The 22,606-nt window shown below is 38.4% G+C and overlaps 1 protein-coding gene across 1 annotated transcript; it reads right to left on the bottom strand.

The window, feature by feature from the left end:
- Positions 1-2,528: 2,528 nt before the first annotated feature.
- CPB1 (carboxypeptidase B1) lies at positions 2,529-21,751 on the bottom strand. Its single transcript, XM_040074257.1, has 11 exons — positions 21,681-21,751; positions 21,518-21,593; positions 19,787-19,911; positions 17,367-17,466; positions 16,694-16,795; positions 15,334-15,435; positions 13,019-13,129; positions 12,846-12,936; positions 11,950-12,152; positions 3,969-4,053; positions 2,529-2,716 (listed from the first exon to the last, which is right to left on the bottom strand). The coding sequence occupies exons 1-11, from the start codon at positions 21,749-21,751 to the stop codon at positions 2,529-2,531; spliced, it is 1,254 nt and encodes a 417-aa protein (XP_039930191.1).
- Positions 21,752-22,606: the final 855 nt, after the last annotated feature.

Below are 22,606 nucleotides of genomic sequence, written 5' to 3'. Positions count from 1 at the left end.
GAGGTTGTTCATCTCAGTCCTTGGTTGACCTGTATCAGGATAGCACAAAGACAGTTGCCCAGGGCCTTGTCCAGCCAAGTTTTGAACAACATCTCCAAGGAGGGAGACTCTACAACATTTCTGGACAACCTATTCTGTTTATTTTCTTGTGTTCGCATGGAGTTTCATGTGCTTTAATTTGAGAATAGGTTATCAATCAATTTTGCGTGTGAGATTTCCATGTTTTTTGAAAGTGATGCTAGGGTTTGAAGCAATGTGACTTCTTGATGATCTTTTGCTTCATCTCCATGTTTTCTTTCAGTGTTTCTGCAGTAGCAGCTTGCCTGCTAGCACAATGTCTTTTCCTGCTTAAAATTCTCTCATATATTCTTTGGCTTATGTTCCAAGCTGCATGGATGGTAATACCACATTTGATTGCTCTTCTCTGCATCTGTGTAATTTGATCAACAGTGCTAGGGAGTGCCTTCTGGGGAGAATTTAATTGATAAAGCCAGATTTATCTGCTGAAAATGAGGAAAGCATAAGGTGACCTAATGGGAAGCTAAGACCAAAAGATGAACTTCTGGGGAGAAGGCACAGAAAAGCTGCAGATTACTGCCTTGCTGTGACTTGATTTGTGAATGTCAGAGCCAGCAAATGTGTACCATATTCTGCCTCAGAGTCGCACATTTAAGTTTACTGGGGTAACTCTAATGTTGTTGGAACTGCTGGGTGCTGTGACCTGGCCCTCAACTATGTTTGTAGCTGTGTGTTTGCTTGCCTGCAGCCTTACACAGTGCCTGCCTGGTACTGGATCATAGAGTCATAGAATGTAATCATAGAATCATTAAGGTTGAAAAAGATCTCCAAGTTCATCAAACTGATGGAACTTGTCACCTACGTCATAGTACTAAGTGCTGAGTATCAAGAATTCACATTGCAGTTGGTGTAAAACCTGTGACATCTTCCCATATAAATAACATAGTTACAGTCAGGATAGTCCCTGGACAGTTGTTAATACTTAGTTAAAATTAGCAAAATATTTTGTAATCTGAGAAATTTATTTTCCAGCCTTTTGTGACCTTTGGCTCTGGCCAGTATGTTCTGTTCACATCCTGTACTATTTTTACTAACATTGATTATCCTTCCCCCCACTTCTTTTGCAAAACAGAATGATACCTCTTTTTATTGGTACATGTTACTTTCACACATGGGTTCAGTTTCACCAGTGCTCAAAACCAGATGGATCAGTCACGTGTGAGGAATAGTTTAATCTGAGTGCTGCTGGGCTAATTGGACTGGGCTAGTGGATATGTGCTTTTTTTTCTCTTATACATGCAAATGAAAGTGTAATTTTAAATTGGACCCTGTCTTCCTGTTTTCTTCTACTGAAAAGGGACAAAAAAGCAGAGCATGCAGTTTTTGTCAGGTGTTGAATCTGATGGTTTTCTTTGGAGAACCATTTTCTGTAAAATGCATTTCTGGGGCTGTGTTGAGTGGATTAGCTAAGGACCTGCCAGAAATGAGGTTAATTCCAGGACCATCAATGGACAGTGGGAGTCTCTGTTCAGAGCTTCCGGCAGTGGCATGGAGATCAGCCAGGTTCTATGTTGACATAAGGTTTTTCCCTATCATTGTGCAGTGTGTCCCATATTAGCCAAGCTCCAAACAGTATTAATAGATGCCAAACACATTTTCTGCAGCTCTGTGGGAAGGATGTCGAGTGGCAATTTATCACTTTCACTCACTCTGACCCAATCAGACCCACATTACCTGTACAGAAAATTGATTCGGAGGGGATAATTCTCTACAGCTTTTCATAAAAGAAACAGTTACTAATTTATCACCAGACTTAGTCTTTATGGCTCTTTATGATTCTTCCACTCGTGACAGTAGGAACATGTGGGGCCCCAGGAAGTACCAGGACTTTGGGAGATGCTACTGTAGTGAGCGTGAGAGCCTTACATGCAGGGCAGCATGATTTATATTGAATTTTGGCCATGAATAGTAATTATAATTTTCATAACTGAGTCCAGATTGGACTAGCAGTGACTGCAGATCCAAATTATTTTTCAGTGATGGGACAGATCCAAGATGGGTTTTGAGAAAATCCACAAGAGCACATCGCAGCTAATATAATTTTAAAAGTATGTGATGTGAGTTTCTCCATGAAGGTTTGGGTGAAAATCCATCTATGTGGATCACCTGGTTGTTTCATTGTGGTTAACAGTCAGGCTGTGTAAACTCTAATGTTCAGCCTATCTCCTATGTGTAAAGATAATCTTAATCAAAAATGTGACCTATACCTTAGGTTGATTAATCTTGTGCTCCTTTTTTTTCAACCCCCAACTATATCAGTTGCCTTAATAAAAATGTTTTATTTCTCTTGAATTTCTCTTGAAAAACTTGTAGATCTAGTGACCTGTAATAGACTAAGAATATGACTAAGAACATTAAGTATAGAGAAATAAAGATGTAATTTTTAGGGAAGAAAAAAAAAGAAGGCGTCTTTGATTAAAGTCTACTTTAGTAGCTTTTAGAACTCCATTCTAATACAAGTGCTCAAGGACATAGTTGGCAATATACTTAACAGCAAGTAAAGTCTCTTCACAGGTTGGCTTTATCTGGGATTCAGGGAGAAGGAAACCATATTTCCCGGTGTCCCGGAGCTCAAAAGTGAAAGAGTACTTGATGCCTTGGTCATAAGCCCAGTCGTCAGAGCCCCCTGCAGCAGGATCTGTTGGTAAAGAAATTAAATAAAGCTTAACTGGGAAAGAGTGGCTACTCATCAAATGAGAAATACATCAAATGAGTCAAGTCACAGAGCCAGAGATGCAGAAAGGACAGATAAAAAGAAATATTCAGTGAATCGATTGATTTATCCTGCTTATGGGAAAGCTGCTGTGATTTTAGGTCATTTATGAGCTTTGTTCCAGCTGATTTGTGCAAGCAAATGTAAACAAGCTAAACTGATTCCTCCTTGTCACTATTGTGGGGAAACCATGGGAGAAATGTCCAAGAAACAGGAGAATGGCATGGTTGCATGAGGGTGTTTAGGAACACTTGGTATCAGAAGCAAATACCCTCTCATTGGGTGGCCTTTTGAGGTTCACAGAGATGGGAAAGAACTGCATATCTGGGATTTCAGCTCCTTCTTTTTCTGCTGGACATATTGTATTACCCTCCCTTTTCAGTACCTGGTACAATAAAAGCAGTCTTTTTTGCTAAGGATGGAGCCTCCAGAATTGCCAAGCATCACCAACACATTTCTAAAGGAAGAATCTCCAAAAATATAGTAAAAATTGGAAGAAACTGTTTTTTAAAATGTTTGGGAGGGGTTGGTTAACTATTTGAGGAAGGAGGAACAGGCAAGAGAAATTAGCTTCATAGTTCAGTAAATTAAGAGATCTTAAATATGGGAGATATTAAAGTCCTACAAATCTAGATTTGGCAACCTTGGCTTGGCTTTTGGCATGTAAAGGCTATATCCACATTTGAGGTCCCAAGGAGGGTATAATAATTGGTCAGTACAAATAGAATTGTAATTAGTATGTCTCTCAGAATGTAATGCAAAGTAAAAGAAATGGGTGTTGCTAGAGTGGTTGAAGGATTCACATCACACATTGGAATCAGAGGATTCACATCATCTTCGACCTGGAGATACTAGAAATGCAGAAAATCTCAGGTCAAGGTTTTTGTGTTTAAATCTAAGCTGTGTATGATTCAAGAATTTGTGCTAAGCGTATAAATTCATAAACATTTTACTACATCACTTGACTTTCCAGGGGGTCACACACTTCCTGGGATCCCTAAGGAATAAATTACCCTATAATTTAGAAATGACAGGTCCCATATATACCTCTTAGTATATTCATGTGAAAAGAGAAGGGGACTACTTAGAAAGAGGAACAAGAGTCACTAGAAAACTGCATTTTATACTCCTAGCAGCACTTAATATAGACTGTTAGTATATTTTGGTCAATACTTACAGATTGTTTTCGCTCCTGGACCATAAGTATATTTAGTGTTGTGCAAACTGGCCAGCTTTTTGGAAGCAGCTTTAGCTATGGAATTCTGTAGGAAAAGAATAATGATAAATGCAGATTTTCAAAAGCTTTCTGAATGAATCTAGGCAATTACACTGTTGTATAAACTGAAAAGCCATGCTGGAGGAGCTTTTATTTGAAAACTGCTGTCAAACTCTCGGTATAACTAGGTGTCAGTACCTGACACCAGGCCCAGCTTGTCCTGGTGTTGTGAAAAGAGCTTGTCAGCAAAGAACTTGTTCTCAAAGGTTTAATGGAGTGTGCTCCAGTCTGTGTATGGCCTGTTGCAGCCTCGCGTATGGTCCACGGGGGTTTGGACAGATAAAAGAACAAGAGGTAACAGCACTTTCTACACTTAGAAGAAGCTTGTATGAGGTTAAAATTAAATAAAAAAACCTTACTTAGAGATAAGAGAATCTTAGAGAATGGTAATTACTTGGTACAGTAAATTGCAAACATACAATAGCCTTTCTTTCCTTCTGTTCATGCAGCTATAAATTCAGAGTAGAGTCAGCTCAGTCAGGGGAGTTGAACATTGATAAAGTGGAAGCAGATTAAGGTCGTATAAGTATTAACAGCCAAAAAAGGCATAAATTACCCTGAAACCATATGTAGTCTCAATAATTTCAATTCATTTCCTGTGCACAGAGGGACTCCTTCAACTCCCACTGATCCAGTGAGGGTTGGATCAGGCCCGTCAATAGTACTATGAAGCTTTGTATGTTTGCATTAAGGAAAATTACAGACTTTTCTTTGGAACGTATGGCTTTTCTAATTCTTCATTATACAACATGTTGGTAATAAAACATGAAAACTATTACTAACAGATGATAAATATGAATGATTTTTGAAAGCATATGTTCAGTAGAAGAATAAGCAATGGGTTGCCGTATATTTCTTTATAGCTTGCAGCTGAATGGCTTACTATTCCAGGAATTTCCTCAAGCCCTTTCCTTCTCTGTAGGTTACACTCTGGCTTACTTCCCAGTGGAAGATATATTGTAAAATATTCTCTGTTCATCCTTATGTTTCAAGCGTTCTTCTGAACTACTCAAAAAGGCATATTGGACAATGTATTTAGAAAATTTTAGTTAACTGAGAGAACTTCCTCAACTTCTGAAAAACAACATCACAACATGTTTGCATTATCACTGGCAGCCAACTCTCTAGCAGAATTGCAAGTGTTTCCTCATTCCCAAATATTTGGGTTTGAACATTTTAGAATAATGGGAGTTTGCTCTTGGAATTTGCGGTCCTTTAGCAAATGAAGGATATTTAAACAAGATAGAGCAAAGTATACTTGAAGCTTGTCTTTCCAGCTATAACGCTGACTGTGCCTGAATGTGGGGTTTGGTTTCTGGCCTCTCTATCGCACAAAGACAAGCGATTGCACGGAAGAATGTTGTTTCACAATCTTGGATCCAGTGCAGTTGGAGTAGCTGAGCTCTCTCCTATGGTCTTCTTTTTCGTTTGGTTTGGGTTTTTTCCTTTCTTTTTTAATCCCTCAACAAATTGATTCTTATAAAATCCATAATAATTTTTTACACATGTTGAGGGAATTGTAGAGGTTGGAGTGTGCTGTCTCCTAGGAATGCCATGTTTTCTTCAGCCATCTGTTGTTTATAATATACACATTTAATCAGCAGCTGAGATTGAGTCAAATCTTCTCTCAATACCAAATGAATTTTTAAATGTAAACTGGTTCTTCCTCTCTTCAAATATATGCAAAGTGGAAATAAAATTTGGAAAGATTGTCTGATACAATACGCAGACCTGTTGGTAACTGTTATTTACTCTCTTTAGTTAACTAAAGTAGGGACAATAGAACAGCAGAGCTGCTCCGTGGGGCTGTTTGACCCAGGGCATTTGTTCCACCCAGCAGACAAATGATGGCTTTAAATCATACCAGAACAGATACCAGGAAAAGTATGTAGGGAAATCTTTTTACCTAAGAGATTTCTTTATTGTTGGCCAGGAAGTTGTAAAAACAGAGATTTGTGGAAAGAGCAGTGGAGATTTCCAGCTGTTTAGAGCCTAGAATCCAAATAAACAGCTTCCTCAAACTCTCCAGGTTGGTGAGAGGTGGTATTTTAAATGACCCTCTCTAACTGAAAAACATGCCTAAGCATTTATGACTTCATCATGACTTTATCGGAAGTTTTGATATCTTTTGTTTTCCTTTAAGTGACTCTCTAACATTTATTTTCCTCATAGATTTACAATCTAAAACCTAAAGGTAGAAAAATAAATTTGAACTTTATAGGAACCAATGTAATTTCTTAATAATATAATATAAACCATCAGGAATAGTATGTATTAAGTAAATGCTTTTGAGTATAAATACAAAATATGAGGAAAATGCATTTTTTTTTTTTTTTTCAAAATAGCTCATTTACTCAAAGCAATCCATAAGAAGGAAATAATAGGGAGGTCTATACAAAGGTATATATATAATGCCCAAAATTTTCCAAAAGGGTGGAAAGTAGTTTGCATTTTCAAGACTGTAGATTATTTGGAATACACCTGCAAGGTGAAACATTGTTTTCCTATTGACATTTGAAGATACTTTTTGTTGTTCAATGATTTTCTATGTCTCTTGACATAATGGGTTTAACTGAATTGTTGTGGTTTGTTTAGAGTTTGTTTGTTTGGGTTTTTTACTGTTAAGAATCCCTCTTTTGCAAGGAAAATTTTGCTGAGATTTATAGTAACAGAGAAACAAGTGGTGTTCTGCAGTCAAAGAAATAACTCCAGAGTAATACCTTTTAACTGGGAGTAGAAATGGCTTTTCAGCTTCTGACTCCCAGCTGAGCTCTCAGAGCTGGTCATTTCAGCAGAAGGCAGCATTTCCTGCGCTCATCATCCATCTGTGTTTACACTGCAATTACCAATATTTCGCTTGATCTTGTGTACAGAGTGGGTGAACCAGGGAGACAGCAGAGTTGTGTTCTCAGTTGTCATTATCTTATATAATTAACAACTTTCAAACCTAGGTTTTTTGAATTATTAGCTTTAATGAAAGATGTGGTCTCTTTCTCATGACATTGGAAGTTTGAACTAACAAGATAAATTATCAGGCTAAGCATATCTTGTGTGTTAATAGGTAATTTTTATGGGAGGTTCTCCCACATTTTACTCTTGTATCATCGGGGTGGATTTGCCAGCAAACTGTGGCCATTTAGGAACACTCCACAGATGTTGATATGCACCTGCTGTTTGTGGACCACTCCCTTTGTCCTCTCAATCTCAGAGCAGTCTGGAGAAGTCTTTTCACTGCTTCACTGGACCCCTTGCTCTCTTCCCTCACTGGATTGCAAACTGATTTGCCCAAGGCTCCAAACTGTACTTTCCCTTCACATCTGTCTTGCGTGCTTTACTTGTTAAGTGAAGGGACCCTCAACTTCCTTTGAAATGAAAGCCTGAAATTGTGGATTTGCTAAGTTAGCTTTAGCCAAGTTAATTGAAACTTCTGAGCCTTCTTGTTTTGCCAGTAAAAACAGACCCCCCCCTCTAGGGTCCATGGTGATGTGTAATTTAGTTCACTGTACTGTTGTTGCTCATGTATTCCAAGAGCCCCAGGGAAGGACTTCAGTGGAATGATTCATTTTCTTTACAAGCCTGTTTTTCTGTGACTGTGCCTACAGTGCCTAAGAAATCAGTCCCTGGTGAGAGGGTTTCCACTGCAACTCAGTTGGGCCCTACACCTGTTGCAGACTCTTGTCTATCAGCCAGTTCACACATGAACTTCATCTGGAAGATGCTTTTACAAAACACATCTTTTTCACAATTTTAAGCCTGCCAGTACAGAGCAGTTCTGTTGTAGTAAACTCAGTGGAGGAGTGTGAAGCCATTTTCAAATTCTGCTTTGCTGACTACTTTCCTGTTTGTTGTGCTTCCCAGTTGACTTTAACAACATTTGCTGTAACAAGAAATACAATCACAGTAATACAGTCTGTGGAATAGCACAGATACAACAGCAGCAGATTGCAACTCCTCATTGGCTTCTCTAAGTCTCTTAGATGTAGGATTTTTGCTATCCAACAATTCTTACTCACAGGTCTTCATATGTCTTAAGCATATTCAGGACTTCACAAGCTAAGTTGTGAAGGTACTAAGTTAAAGAATGAGATTGATACTCACAGTCATGCTATATATTTGAAATTCACTCTTGCAGGCTGCACAGACTCTGGGCATATCTCCATTTTCCAATATGTCCTATTTGAAGCACTCAAGAGGAAGTGAAATGCTAGACCAACCCAATATGGAAGATTAATTTTGGTGAGTGGAAACAACAATCCATGCAGCTAGTATGCATTCAAGTAATACAGAGTGGAATTATCTTGGGTTGTAAACGAATGTTATATTCTGCAGCCTGTGAAACAAGAATTGATAAAGCTAGATTTGTCTGCTGAAAATGAGAAAAGCAAAGGGTGACCAAATGGGAAGCTAAGGCAAATGTATGAAGTGATTAAAAAATATAGGCTGAACTGTGTATGAGAAGTCTGATTAAATAAATAATTTATTGCAAGAGGACAAAAATGTGATTAGTAAAATAAAGATGAAAATATTCTTTTTGGGGTGTGGAGAGACACTGGTCTTGCCAAGCATATTTTGTTTTTGTAAAAAGCTAATGCTTCTGTTCCCTGTAGGAGAGGGATTCAAGTATGTATTCTGTGTTCGGGGCAATACGCCAGGGTATAGTAAAGAATGAGCCAAGAGGACTGTGAAACAGACAAAATGTGATTCTCCAAAAGGAGGACATATTTCTTTAAGGGTGTTATCACAAGAATATTGTGTAATTTCTGAGAAATTCCTGACCTAGATTTTCCTGTCTTGGGTGTTTTTATTTTTTGTTGTTTGGATAACAGTGAAAGTTTTGTGTAACTCCTAGGCTGTGGGGACTAAACAAAAACCCTGAATAAAGGGAGACAAATTTGGGGAAAATCCTTGTGAGCTGTGGATTTATAACCTCACAGATCCTCTTGCATCTCAGGGGAAGAGTGGGAAATTGTGGGAAGGAAGGGACATACGTGACTTTCATCACATTTTACACCCCAAGACAAGGCTTGGTTGAGGGATAGTTCTAATCCCTGGCTCTAAATAAGTTACAATAACTTTGAGTTGTTCTGATTTTCTGAGCAATACAGTGGAACATAAAGGGGTTCTCAGAGTGCCCTGTGCTATCTGAGAAACCAAAACAGTCTTAGGCTTTCTGGTGATTTCTTGAGGCTGTAAACAGAAAAAGTCTTTTGAGCCCCAAGGACACACTGTTCACTACATGTTCACGGAAGGAAGGTACAGGCATTCCCTGGACCTTTCTCTTCCGCAGACTTAGTGTCCTTAATCTCAGATTACTCAATTTTTGCACCCTTCTGTATCTTGGACACTGGAATACAACATAAGCCCAATGGTATTATGTTACTTTTAATTAAATACAATGGAACAAAATGTTATTAATGAGAAGCAGACATGCGAGGTTTTGTTTAAACACATGTCCAGTTGCTCACTGAAAGAGATAAGAAATTGCAGCTATATTTCCTTTAATTTATTAGATCTGTCAGGGTAAAAATAACATCTAAGATAAGATAATGGCACTATAAATTTTGTTTCTTCATTTAAAGAATGATTTATGATTCCTTTATTTGCCAAAAAAATATCTGTTAAAAGTTAAGCTTCTCATTCTTCAGCATTTCTCCAAATTCTAAATTCAGACAGAACTTTTAGACATTAAACACAGCAACTGGCCTATAAAGTAATTCCTCTTTTTGTATCTATCTTGTCTCAAGCAAGTACAGTTGTAGATTAAAAATGTTAGATTGTCTTTACTCACAGCTTAAATGAATGTATCCTAGTTATTTGCACTAACCCAAAAAGCTTCACTTGTGAACCTGACCCACAGCCGGTGGAAGTCAATTTTTCTATTCAATTTGCTGACATTGGCGTGAATAAGGTCCTTTCTGTTTTATTATCTCAATTACAGGTAATGTTGATTGGGTGATACTCTGGTCTCATTGTCCAAAGGGACTTCTGGCAACAAGTCCTCCCATGTAAAAATCAGACACTGCACAGGTGGAACACCTCTAGGATCCTGCTGTCTCTGTTGGGGTCATCAACAGAGGAAATAATTTCCCTCAATTAAGATGTGAAAAGTGCTCATAAGGTCAGCTTGTCATGGTGATGAGATTTGTGGTTGCTCTGTAGAATATAATGGAACTCCATCTGATATGAGTGGGACTGATTTGAAATATTGGATAAAGTGATATTGGAGAGACTAATATACAAAGCGAAATCCAGTGGCCGAAGAGGAATATGTGTCCTGTATTCCTGAGCAATTTAGACTTTATGCTCTGTGGTAATAGCAGAATTGTCTTCTATGGTAAGAATGGGGAGTTTAAGTTTTACAGTGTGTTAGAATAGAACAGTGACAATGTTAAATTTTAATTTAAGAATTTTAAAACATAGCAAAGCACATAGGTTCTTTCTTACTGCTAAGGATTGTTTCAGTAATGAATTGTCAATGTACTTCTTGCATTTAATACTGTGAGAAACACACCGTACTTTTAGTTATGCTTCATCACATTTGCTCTTTGTTCAAAAAATGGAGGCAGAATTAAATTCATTTTTTGACAAATAAGAGCTTGTGATCTTGATAACAAAGCAGATTCAAGTGTTTAGTGCTGTTTATTACTTTAAACTGAACTGTAATGTGTGAATTATGAAGGTTTTGTAAAAAATGAAGGCAAGACATTACTACCACTCCCTGGAATAGTTTCAATTACAAATTTCCTGGAATATAAATTAAGAAAACAAAATCTTCATTTTAATTCAATCTTCTCTTTTAGGATGTAAAAAAATCTAACAAGAAACTTCACTCTTGGCCTCAGTTTGTATTTGTGTTCAGAACCAAGACACGTATTTGGGAGCATCATAAATCTGTCAAACCTGCACAGCAGAGCAACACACATTGTTGTTGCCTTGGACTTTTGGCAGCATCGAGGAAAGAGGGGGAATCAAAATGTGTTTGTTTTGTCTTGCTGTGTTGTTTTCCCTGCCAACAGATTCTAATTGCTAATATGCCAAAGAACTGAAGTCATTTTATTATTCATGATGGTTGATTTTTGGACTATGAAATGTTTACAGCTTTTATACACATTTAATAGTTCTAAACTCTATCTATTTTTAAGGATTGATAAAAAGTCTTTCTTAAATGGCATTAGAGTGTGGCTTTTCTCTAGAACTTATAAAAGAGGAAATGTCCTTTAAAATACCACATTCATCCTCTCCTAAACAAAATGTTTGTGTTTAAATACAGGCGTCTTGGAAAAGGCCTCAAAACTGAAAATTTTTGCATCTTTTATATCTGTTTTCAATTATACTTTTGTCAAGAACTGCCTCATTGTCTTGACCCTGTATCGATGGGAGTTTCATCATTTTACTTCACGAGGACTAAGGTTCAGTAGAAAGTGGTAGACAGAGTTCCTTGCCTGCTGTTTATACCAGCTGAGTTATTTCATAGTTTTTACAATCTGTCAAGCTGCTTGCTTGGCTTACAGGTCATAGTGTTTTTATGTAAAATATTAAACGTACACATACAGCAGCCTCTGGAGTCAGCAAGAGGCAATGCTGCACAGCAGAGTGGATTTCTGGATGGCATGACTGGAAGACAGAACTGACATTGTGTCAAATTCATTGTGCACGTGGAAATTATATAAGGCTCTGAAGTTCATCCTGTGCTTGAGCTATCTTGAAGCCATCATGGTTTCCCCTGTTCTTGCTAAGACTAAAATATTTTTAAAAAATAATCACAGTCCATATGGATTCTTTCCAGATGTTAAAGAAGCTGCTTGAAGTTAAAGGGAGTTAAGTAGCAAGTGATGATTTTTGCTTATTCTTTTCATTACGTCAAAATGACAAAGAGACTTACCAGTTCCTGGTAATTTGATGGCAAATTGTAAGTGTATGAATAAGGAAACAGTAGCAGCTGGGAATAGGAGTGGATTGTCAAGTATGCCTTGATTGTAGAAAGATGTTCACGAATAAAATCAGCCAAAGCCTTGGTCTCCTTTTCAGACTCAGGTGCAGAGCCACAGTAAGTGGGAGCACAGGGGTATTTTGAGGCCCCAAGAGCTGAGAAGAAAGGTAAAATTGATGAGTACTTAATGAAGAAGTAGATTGTTAGGAGAGTCATGTTATCACTTTTGTAGGTAAGCCTTGGAAATCCTGCTAATACACATGCCATATCAGAGGATGGAATATTTTATAGCATAGTTAAGGTGCTGGGAAACATCTCATAGCAATGAATAAATGTGGTCTTTACAGTGTTCATAGTTGGAAGAACATGAATATGGATGTAAAGCCCTATATTAAGGGACTGTTTTGGGATATTGATTTGCTTCAGTACTTAACTGTCCTCTCCTTGCATATCTTCTCCACTTCTAAGGCACTTCCATGGAACAGAGAAATGGAAACCAATTGAATGAGACCTCTTTTCATGAAAGCAAGTTCCTTTGGTTTCTGTTCTGAACTCATAACTATGTGTGTGTCTGTACGTATGTGTATACATGTGTATAAGTATATATGTGTATATATATATGCATGTGTGTGTGCAGATATGTTCATAGTAATAGTCACACTGATGATGCTAATAGCCAAAATTTGGCACTTTTTCCCCAGAATTGCTCTAAACATTAAACACAAGCTAGTCCACAATGCTTCACTCAAGCTGAAGCTGGATCATCAGGTAGGGGAAATCCATAATTAAATATATTGACTATTGCACTTGTGTGTAATTCCTTGCAGCTCTTGTTAGGAGACACTTACTGCACCAGCCAGCATCCATATTCCTATTGGGATCTGTCCCAATGCAAGTGCTCCCTGCATTTTTAGAGCGTGTCTTTCTCCACATGCGGTCCTGTAACAGAAGCATAGATGAAAACAAAGAGTAAGTTCTGACAGTTGACTTTTCCAACAGCAAGAAAGAGGAATGTACTTACATTTGTCCAAGTGTAAACGTAACCATCAATATTAACAACAGGCAGAACATAGAAATCCAGCTTGTCAAGGAGTGTGGTCATGGCAGTATCTTTCCCGTAGGTCTCCACAGCCTACTTGGAGAAAAGCAGAAAAATCTGATGATGCCTTCACAGATGTGTATCTCCTGTGTGTATATAAAGACCTGGGTCTGTGTCAGGAATTGATGAACGTGGTAGAAAAAAGTCATAAAGGTCAGTCCAGTACAGGAGATGGCACCCCTGTGTTATTACATGTGCTTAGATTTGCACTGGCTCAAACCACACTGCTGTTGGAAAAATACCTTATACTGCTAGATAAATTATAAGATGAAGGAATGTTGAGTTTAAACAGGATAATAACTCACTGGAAATAGATTTCCATCTACTAGCTTCTTGTTTACAGGCAGAACAATATTCCTGTCCATATATATTCCTACATCCTAACACCTTAAATGTTTAATTTATGTGAGAATGAGAAATCATTATTTCCATTTTTTTGTATCTGTTGTGCAGAGAATTCATCAACAACCAGAATTATGGATAATATTTCTAAGTAGCTTCCTATCACATTTCCAGTCATAATTTTGTGGATGCATTTATTCCTAGGGAGACAGATTTTTCCCTGCACTTTTCCAGACACCGATATTGAATAACAAACAGGAACTCCTGCAATATCCTCTGTATCCTGATTGTTCATGGTCTGGCACTTGCTATGCTTCTTCACAGATTCATGTCAGTGTTGAGAGACCATACAATGATCATGGAAATTTGCTCTAAGTTGCACCCTTGTTTTGTTTACATAGCCATAAAAGGTAACATAGGCAGCAATGCAATGGAAAAAAATTTTGTCCTATAACTAACGACTAAGAGGGTGGGATATAAAATCTAGAAAAGCAGTTTCAGATCACTTGAAAGTATTTTTCTTGGGTTTTATTTTATGCTTGTTTTGTTTTGTTTTTTTTTGTTATTGTTGTCTGGGTGGGTTTCTTTTTTGAGATACCTATAACAATCCACCTTGCTCAGAGGTCTGTGCTTTTAAAGCACTTCTGCCTACGGACACACTGAGCAGAGGCACTGCTGGTGTCAGGTACACCCATGAATTAAGCGACCAGACAGTGAAAATGACAGCTGCAGTGACGTGAATTGCTGAGATAAAAATGGTACCACATACTGTCTGCAGCCTTATTAGGCACTAATGAAATCATATTCCCATTGACTCCACTGAAATGTCACTTCCAATTTCCACTGCTCTCTACACAAAACCGCATGCCTGTCTGATAAGACTGAGATTATACTTGCCACCAAGGCCTCTGCCAGCTTGGCTGGCTCACGTGTATTTGTTTTCCTTTTCTTGGGTTTTAAATTCCAGCTGCTGCTTCTGGTGTGGTTTTATTTATTTGGTTGGTTGGTTAGTTGGTTTTGTTGGTGTTTTTTCTTTTTTTAATCTTCCAACAGAAGTTATTGCAAAACTTGAGATTCAGTCAATAAGTTGCTCTGCTGAACTGATCTCCCTCATCTGAGGGGTAACATACCTGTCTCTGAGAAGCTGACTGTGAAGCATTTGATAACCCCCACCTGCTTTATATTGACAATGAAAAAGAAAATATAAAGGACATAAAATTGTTCAATTCAAAATCTAAAGTATTCCAGACTGAAGTGAAGCTAATTTCACCTGTGCAGCTCTTCCTTGAATATGGCTTCAGGTTTTATCACCTTTCTGCACAGCCTGAGGGGGGCAGCTCAAAGGGATGTATTTGCAGGAGTTTCAGTTATAGTCTTCCTCCTTCCCTGGGTCCATTTCCTCAGTGCTGAGCTGAGGGTAGGTTTCCATCCTCGCTGAATAAAACTGGTTGCAAGGAATCCACCACCTGGCAGTGAAGCAAGTCAGCTGTTCTGGAGTGCATTCCGGTGCCTTCTAATGTGCCCTTGAATTTTCTTATTCCTTGTGTCTGTGTACAGAGCACAGCTATGTTTATAGTGTTACTAGAGCTATTTGGTTTTCTCTCACCTTTCTCTGACTGCAGGTGCAAAAAAGAATTTAGAAACTGAACAACCATTGTAGTTGTCAGTATCTCTTCGACATGTTTCAGGTTGCCTTAAGCTGCTGTAAGATTACAAGCACAAAGATCTGGTTTAAGTAGTTACATCTTAAGCCTCTGAGGTGAGAAGAAGGCATCAGCAGAAGTGTATTTAGATGGGAAAAGGCAGGGGCCTGAACTCTTGCTGCTCATTTAAGGTTTTCTTAAAGATAGTGGTGGCATTATGTAAAATATTTTTTCATCATTAAGCTTACTGACCTCTTTCACAAACCACTGGCAGAAAGCATGGCTGATCCACTCTCTTGCATGGAAACCACAATCCATAAAGATGGCCTTCTTGTTTGGACCACTTTTTCCAATCTAGGAAAAAAAAAACCCAACAACAAAAACAACACCCCAGAGCTTGAACAAAATAAATAAATTGTATGCAGAACGAGTCAGTCAGCTTGCTGACCTAAAAAGTCAACCTTTATAGAAATATAGCATTCCTTGTTTAAATGGAATTCTATGGAGTGCTCCCAACTCTAGCTGACCATGATATTCAAGCTAAAAAAAATACTGTTCATTTTTATTAATGTAGATAAGCTTCCCCCAATTATTTGGTTACTCTGCACTGTTGATTTATTTCCTGTAGTGTCTCAAAAAGTTTATCTTACATGATTGAATGATATATTATTGTAAATACTTGTGCATTTTGTGGTAAGTACTCCTTATTCTTTCACCTTTATTTAAATTATTGTCTTATTAATTCAAAAGATTATGAAAAAAAGAAAAATTCTGTGGTTTAAACCCAGCTGACAACTAAGCACAACACAGCAGCTCACTCAAAGAAAACTTGTGGGCCAAGATAAGCATAGTTTAATGAATGATAATAACAATGATGAAAAGGAAAATAACAAATACGAAGAAATAAACCCCAAGAAAGACAAGTTATGCAAATGTAAGCAATTGCCCAGCCAGTTCCTATGCAGTGGCCTTGACCCACCTTCCCCCTAGTTTATCACTAAGCATGAGCCTTGTGGTTTGGGATAGCCCCTGGATCACCTGGGGTCAGCTCTCCCAGCTGTGTCCCCTCCCAGGTGCCATTGCCCTGGGAGGTGCCATTGCTGGTGGTGTGAGAAGCAGAAAACTTTGTACCTTGGCTCTGTGTAATCACTGCCCAGCAGTAACTAAAACATCCCTGAATTCTCAACACTGTTTCCAAAACAGCATGAATCCAAAACAGCTCCATATAAGCTACTGGAAACAAAATTAAATCTACCCCAGTCAAAATCAGCTGAAAATTATGTATGGTGAAGGCAGATATTTGTTTCCTGTTGGCAGAGACTGACATTTATAGATGCTTTTAGAGCAAATGGGTTTACAAACAACAGATGGAGAGAACATAAAGGTAGATGATCATTCAAATAGCTCTCAGTAGTGTGATTGAATTTATGTCTGTATATCTAATAATTCATTATTTCCCCTTAAAAATAGATGAAATTTTAAAAAAATTGTAGTAGTAGTAAACAAAATATATTAGATTTTCTGTCTATTACCTCAGTATCATTGGTGTTTTATTAGACATCATGATCTTGCAGAGGTTAATAAGAGAATGGTAGGAAATCAAGGCACTTACTTTGAGAAGGTACATTGGCCGTCCTTCATATGTTTCCCCAATTACACTACGAGAGACAAGGTCTGGGTTCTGAGCAGCAATATCAGCAGTCCAAGCAGCTATCTGTTTAATAAAGAGGTTAAATCTATTAATGTCTCTGTTCCTCTGGCCCAGAATGATTAATTTGCAGACTTCAAACCAGAACAGTCTTCTGAGCATCTAACATGGCCTAATTTTTAGTACAGTTTGTAGATTTCCAAAGAGCCACTGCAAAGATGTGAAGACTAATGTGGCCATGATTACATGTCAGGAAAAATTAGTATGGCTGTGAAAAAAGGAGGAAGGGGTCTTATGGCAGGACATGAAGAGCTAGAACTGAGGCAGGGAATGGAATTGAGTTGTTTAGCAGAGGACATGGGAGAAGTAGTGAAAAAGAAAGAGGAAAATAATAATGAAGCATCTCAGCCTGGTCACTGGATTTCTGCCAGCAGTTCTGTGCAGCACTGGGAGCAGAAGTAGAGGAAATAAGTGTAGGTTACACCAATTAGCTCAGTAACAAAGAGGAAGGAGAGTTTGGAGGCATTATAATATCAATGGATGTAGCAGAAGAGGAAAAGGGAAGAAGGCTGGAAGCACTTTGACTATCGAAGCTAAGGTACCAAGCTGATAATGTGGTAAATGTTGTAGACTTTACCGTGTCCCAGTTGTTGTACTTCTCATAGCTATGGCTGGCAGTACGAGCTTTGCTGTCAAACTGGGCATCCAGCGCAGCCTGCACGTTGTCGATCAGAACTCTGCAAGAAGGCACCAAGAAAAGAGTGAGGAGAAACATACAGCAGTCCAGCAGGAAAGTAAGGCATTTCAAGGTCTGCCCAACATTTGGGCTGCATAGATTGTGAAAGGAAAGGTGGGCAGGTTGAAAATATTAGTTTCAAGTTTCAACCTACATCCTGCCTCAATCTTGCTACCAGAAGGACCAGGGAGCAATATGCTCCTGCCAGTTAGCCCCTGCCTCACTCCCGTAATAACAAACCTCCAGGATGGCAACACTTCGGCTTCAGAAAAATGACAATGCTGAGACGAGTGTGTCTAATCTAAAAATGAGCTCTAGGCTGATCTTATGTTGCCAGTTGCTTCTGCCGTAATAGGAAAAGGGCCCTCTTGGACTTCTGGCACTGGAGGAGAGTTAGACTGCAGCAATGTTTCTAAACCAGGCAGCAACCCAGAGGTGTTTGCCTGATGAAATTCTCTGTCAATCTAAGCTTCCAAAGGTTAGATGTGGTTTGACAGCTCTGTTGCAGGTGGCGTATCCATCCTCCAAGCACTTTATTGCATGTGAGGTGAGCTATTAAATAGAATACACAATTGCAAAAACCCCCTCAACATCCTGGCTGGATTGGTTGGATCTCTCCTGTTCATTTTTCTCTGGGGCTGACACAAAGGCACAGCTTATCATTGAGCATGGTCCTGAAGACCTTTTGGTTATATTTCAACCTTGACTATCAAAAAATGAAGTCCTCTTGTTTTTCCAGCGCCTGTCTTAAAAGTCTTACAAATCTTATTCATCCAGGATATGTCCTTGATAATTTGTGATTTGGATAGAGGAACAGGAGGCCAGTTTGTGAGGCACTAGCAGCCTTCAGTACAAACATTGCAAGTGACATGTCATGGCACTGCAAGCTGCACTTCAAAAGAATTGTAACAGCTTGGGTTGTCGCAAGGACGATCCACTCAAGTTTGTCAGGGACGGCTTCCAGACATTCTGGCCTTTTGCTGCAATCCAAAGATTTGTTCATGGACCTGAGGCAGTTCATGAATATTATAGGAAAACTAACATATGTGGAGTAACTCCTTTGCTAAGGAGGAAATTCCACTGAAATGGGAGTTCTGTGCTGTATGTGCACTGTGGGATTATTGAAAACCATTTATTCTAGAGTGGTTTTAGATTTTGTTCCTGCAGAGGCATGCAAATCAGACACGATTGACATGATATCAGTAAATTTAGGGATGGATTAACTTTGGATTTAGCAGATCATGAAAGTTATCCTGAAAACTGTGTGATGTCCACTGAAAGAGTTTGGTCTAGTGGCAACAACAGTGGGGCTGAGAGACAAATTTTCTACACTCAGCCAAATGAAATAACAAAAACTTGATCAAATACTACTGACTTTCAGTGTCTGAGTACATGATGTTGACAGACTATACTTTACACATCAAAGAAGCCTTATAATGAAGCTGAGCAGAGCCATTTTGCAATTCTTAAGTGGAGTGAAAGGAGAAATTAAGACGGACAACTCCACCCCACTACAGCTCAAAGTCAATTTCCCATCCTCAGTTAATGCTTACACAAGATTGGAAGATATGAAGTAAAGAATAGGACCAGGAAACTTCTCATTCTCCTTAATCTTCCATTAGTGTACTCACTACAGTGCTGCTGTTCCCAGTGATGTGTGATGTGGCAGTGTGCTCTTTTCACTCCACTTCTGCTGCAGTGATATTTGGTCAACTCTCTCTTTGGAGACATCCTTGCCACGGATCAGCTGTGTGACTTCAGTCAGCCCAAGGCTGTCTGGGAATCTCTTTTCTATGCTTCCATGGCCCTTTCCCTGGCAGCTGTCTTCTGTCTGTCACATGCTGGGGTTTTTTGGCCCTCTAGATATTGTTCTGCAGCTCAGTGGGGACCTGCTCATGGTAGCCCTTGGGGCTCACCATTTTATTTTCTGGCTTCCTTTCTCTGTCCATTTCCCTAATCTGGTGTATTTTCTGGCTCTTTCTAGACCTTTGCTGCATTTTGTCTGTAGTAGGAAATATTTCTATCCCCCTCCGTATTCCAGCCTTGTGTACTGCAGTAAGTTTTCACCTCAGGGAAATTTCTGGTACTGTATCTCTGCTTCCTGTCTCTTTCCTCTATCAACATTTCCTCTCATCCCTTCAATGCAGAGTAGTTACAATCCATTTGAACCGTCATAGGAAAGCTGAACCCAGTAGAGGCGTCCACAGGAGGGATGAAGTTTGTGACAGGAGAATCAGTTGACCAATATGAAAAGCTCAAACATATCCTCCATGGCAATTAGTCCCTTTCTATTCAAAGTACGGTAGTGAGAACAAACTTACTGATACTCCATTCCACTTTCTTTCAAAAGATCTTCAACCTCAAAAGTCTTCTCAGCTTCAACTCGGAAATCAACTTGCATTTTTGGCCTTACCAGTGTGACAGAGTCTGGCTGCCAAAAGTCAACCTGAAAGAAGACTAAATTAGTGCATAAACAAATAAATACATACATGTGGCTGTGATTTTTAGATTGGTGTATGTGTGCTGGTGATCAATATACTGAATTTCGTGCCTATCCTGTTACACTGAGTCAGCATTGCTTCCCACAAGTATCAACCTAAATTCCTGAGAATTTAACTGGAAATTGGTTAAGATTTTCTTAGGCCCTGCATTTTGTATGGCAGAATTCTGAAGATGACTGTGACAATTTCACAAATGTCAAGAATTCTCCAGCATCTGCATTCATACAGAATTGTGAATTTTATGACTATATTTACTACTTCTTTCATTTTTACAGCTTCTTTCGTTTTTTTTGTTCAGGTTTTTGCCTACAAATGTTAGAAATAAAGTCAATATCAGAGGTGAACTGTATGAATATTTTACATAAATCAGCTGAAAAAGACTGTTGTCTGTATAAGTGCTTTTAAAAGAGATTGCTAAAGTTTATATGAGGAACTTGTGCCTTTGAAGGTGTTTCATTCGAAGTGTTATTACTACTTCACTTATTTTTGCTGAAGTAAGCATCCAAGCTTCTGGATTTAGTGCCCTGTAGAAGGCCAATGGAAACGAAGCTGATTTGCTAGCCTGATGCCTTTTCACCCTTTCATCTCATGAAGGTAGAAGAAATTTGGGCTGGTTATTCATGAATTATGTGTCATCAAGTGAGGCAATGAATATAACAATTACATAAGTGCTGACTGACTGCTTTGTATAACAGTGATATTTCAGAGATCTTTTCTTTAAAGAGAAAGAAAACAATCCTTTGATACTTCACACTTAAAAGCAAGCATGGTATGTACTAATTTCGTTAATATTGGCAGCATCATTCCTATAGTATGTTCTTCTACAGAAGAGTGTTCCAGCATGCTGTAGTAGCCGGTTGATGATGGGTCTCCACATCTGAATTTCATTAAAAATACCATCCTTTTATCCTACAGCTAATGGTGTCTTTTTCAGCAACAGCTATTTTACAACATCAAAGCTGAACAGAAATATTGAAAACACATTTGCTGTCTTTATTGTTTTTCATCGTGTCATTGTGTCATCATATATCTACATCAAGGTCAGAGTGAGAAACAGGCAGCTTAGGGAGAAAGGAAGCTTTAAAGGAAAGCCAGGGAAGAAAAGATGACATGAGAGTAGAGGCCAAAGGAAAATCCATTTTGCTGGGAGTATAAATTTTTAGATTATTTACATGAGGAAAATGTTTCTCCTGTAATGCTAAAAGTTCTGGTAGTTGGAATTTCCATAATTTATCTAAAACATTCTTGAAAGCACGCCACGCCAAATACATTTAAGATTTATTTATTCTATTACTAAATTCTGATGGGCACTCTGACATTCAGACTGGGTAAACCAGACTTTCTTGGAAGGTATTTGAATGTTTTTTGTAGCTCCAATTTTATCAACTTGTCCTATTCTTTCTGAAGAAACAATACGGCTGATTTGAATGAAATCAAGATTAGATCTTTAATTCATTAGCACAAAAAAAAACCCCCCAAAAACCTGTTATTTAAGCAAAAGGAGAAGTATTTCTTTTAACTACAATATAACCGCTTCCCCAAGTCCTTTACCTCCATGATGCTGGCAAGGAAATTGAGGATTTCCACCTGCTCATCATTCTGCGGAAGCACACGAAACACCTTCTGTCTGTAAGAGGAGAAAAAGATTTGATTTGAAAGAGTTGAAAGTCTTTTATTATCCTGCAGCAGAAATCACAGATGGGTCTGTTCTTACCCATCAAAGGAAAGATCCTGCAGGTGAGCAGAAACAGATGCAGCACCTATGAGAACCCAGAGTGCCCACATTTTTTTGTGTGCCCAACAGGAACTGTTGAGTGCCCAACAGGTTTTCTGTTATTTTTGTGTTGCTTTTATAACTTGTTTTGTCCTTCTTTTTATCAATTATACACCGGAACAACCCTCTGATCAAGTGATAGTTTATTCCCTTGGCCTTGTATTATTTGCGTACTATTTGTAGTGTGTGTTTTCCTCTACACCTGTGAAAACATTTTAAAGTCTCACAAGGGGCTGCCTAAAGAATCTTGCTTTTTGAGCTGGATAAACTCTTGAGATGAGAAAGAATTTAATTTACTCTGTTATTTTCCCGTTTCATGTAATTTAGATTTGTTTTTAGTAAGCTGGTTGCTGAATTACAAACTTTATATATATTTAATTGTTATTTTGTGTAATGGTAGATGTCCATCAGAGGTTGTTGCAGTGTGACTGGTAATAATCACAATGTTCCTCTTCCTGAATAATATAGGTTTGAATTTGACGTATTATTGCCAGAGAGGAATCTACCAATTGGGATATACACCGATCAACTTTTTTTTTTTTCCCCAAAAAAGAAGGAAAGTACTGAACTTGTTCTTTGCTCACTTTACTGAGATTTAAGTCAGGCGTCTGCAAAACTGAAAGCACAGAAATATCTAGTAGCAGTAGGGTTGTACATATATTCCATACAATGCAGCTGCCGGCTCTGGTACGTTCTCTAATTTCATCATGTGTGGATCGGAGATAAACATCTTACAGGTTAAGCAATACTGTGGAATTTACTAAGATCAAATGAACTGTAGTCATACAAAAGCACTTTTATCTTTAACTTTCATGTTTTGTCTACTCTGAAGAGCAGTGGTGTGTTTGCATCAGTGCACTTGCATC

The sequence above is a fragment of the Hirundo rustica genome, chromosome 10 (assembly GCF_015227805.2).
Source record: "Hirundo rustica isolate bHirRus1 chromosome 10, bHirRus1.pri.v3, whole genome shotgun sequence".
Lineage (NCBI taxonomy): Eukaryota > Metazoa > Chordata > Aves > Passeriformes > Hirundinidae > Hirundo > Hirundo rustica.
This window is presented reverse-complemented; position numbering and strand designations above follow the sequence as displayed.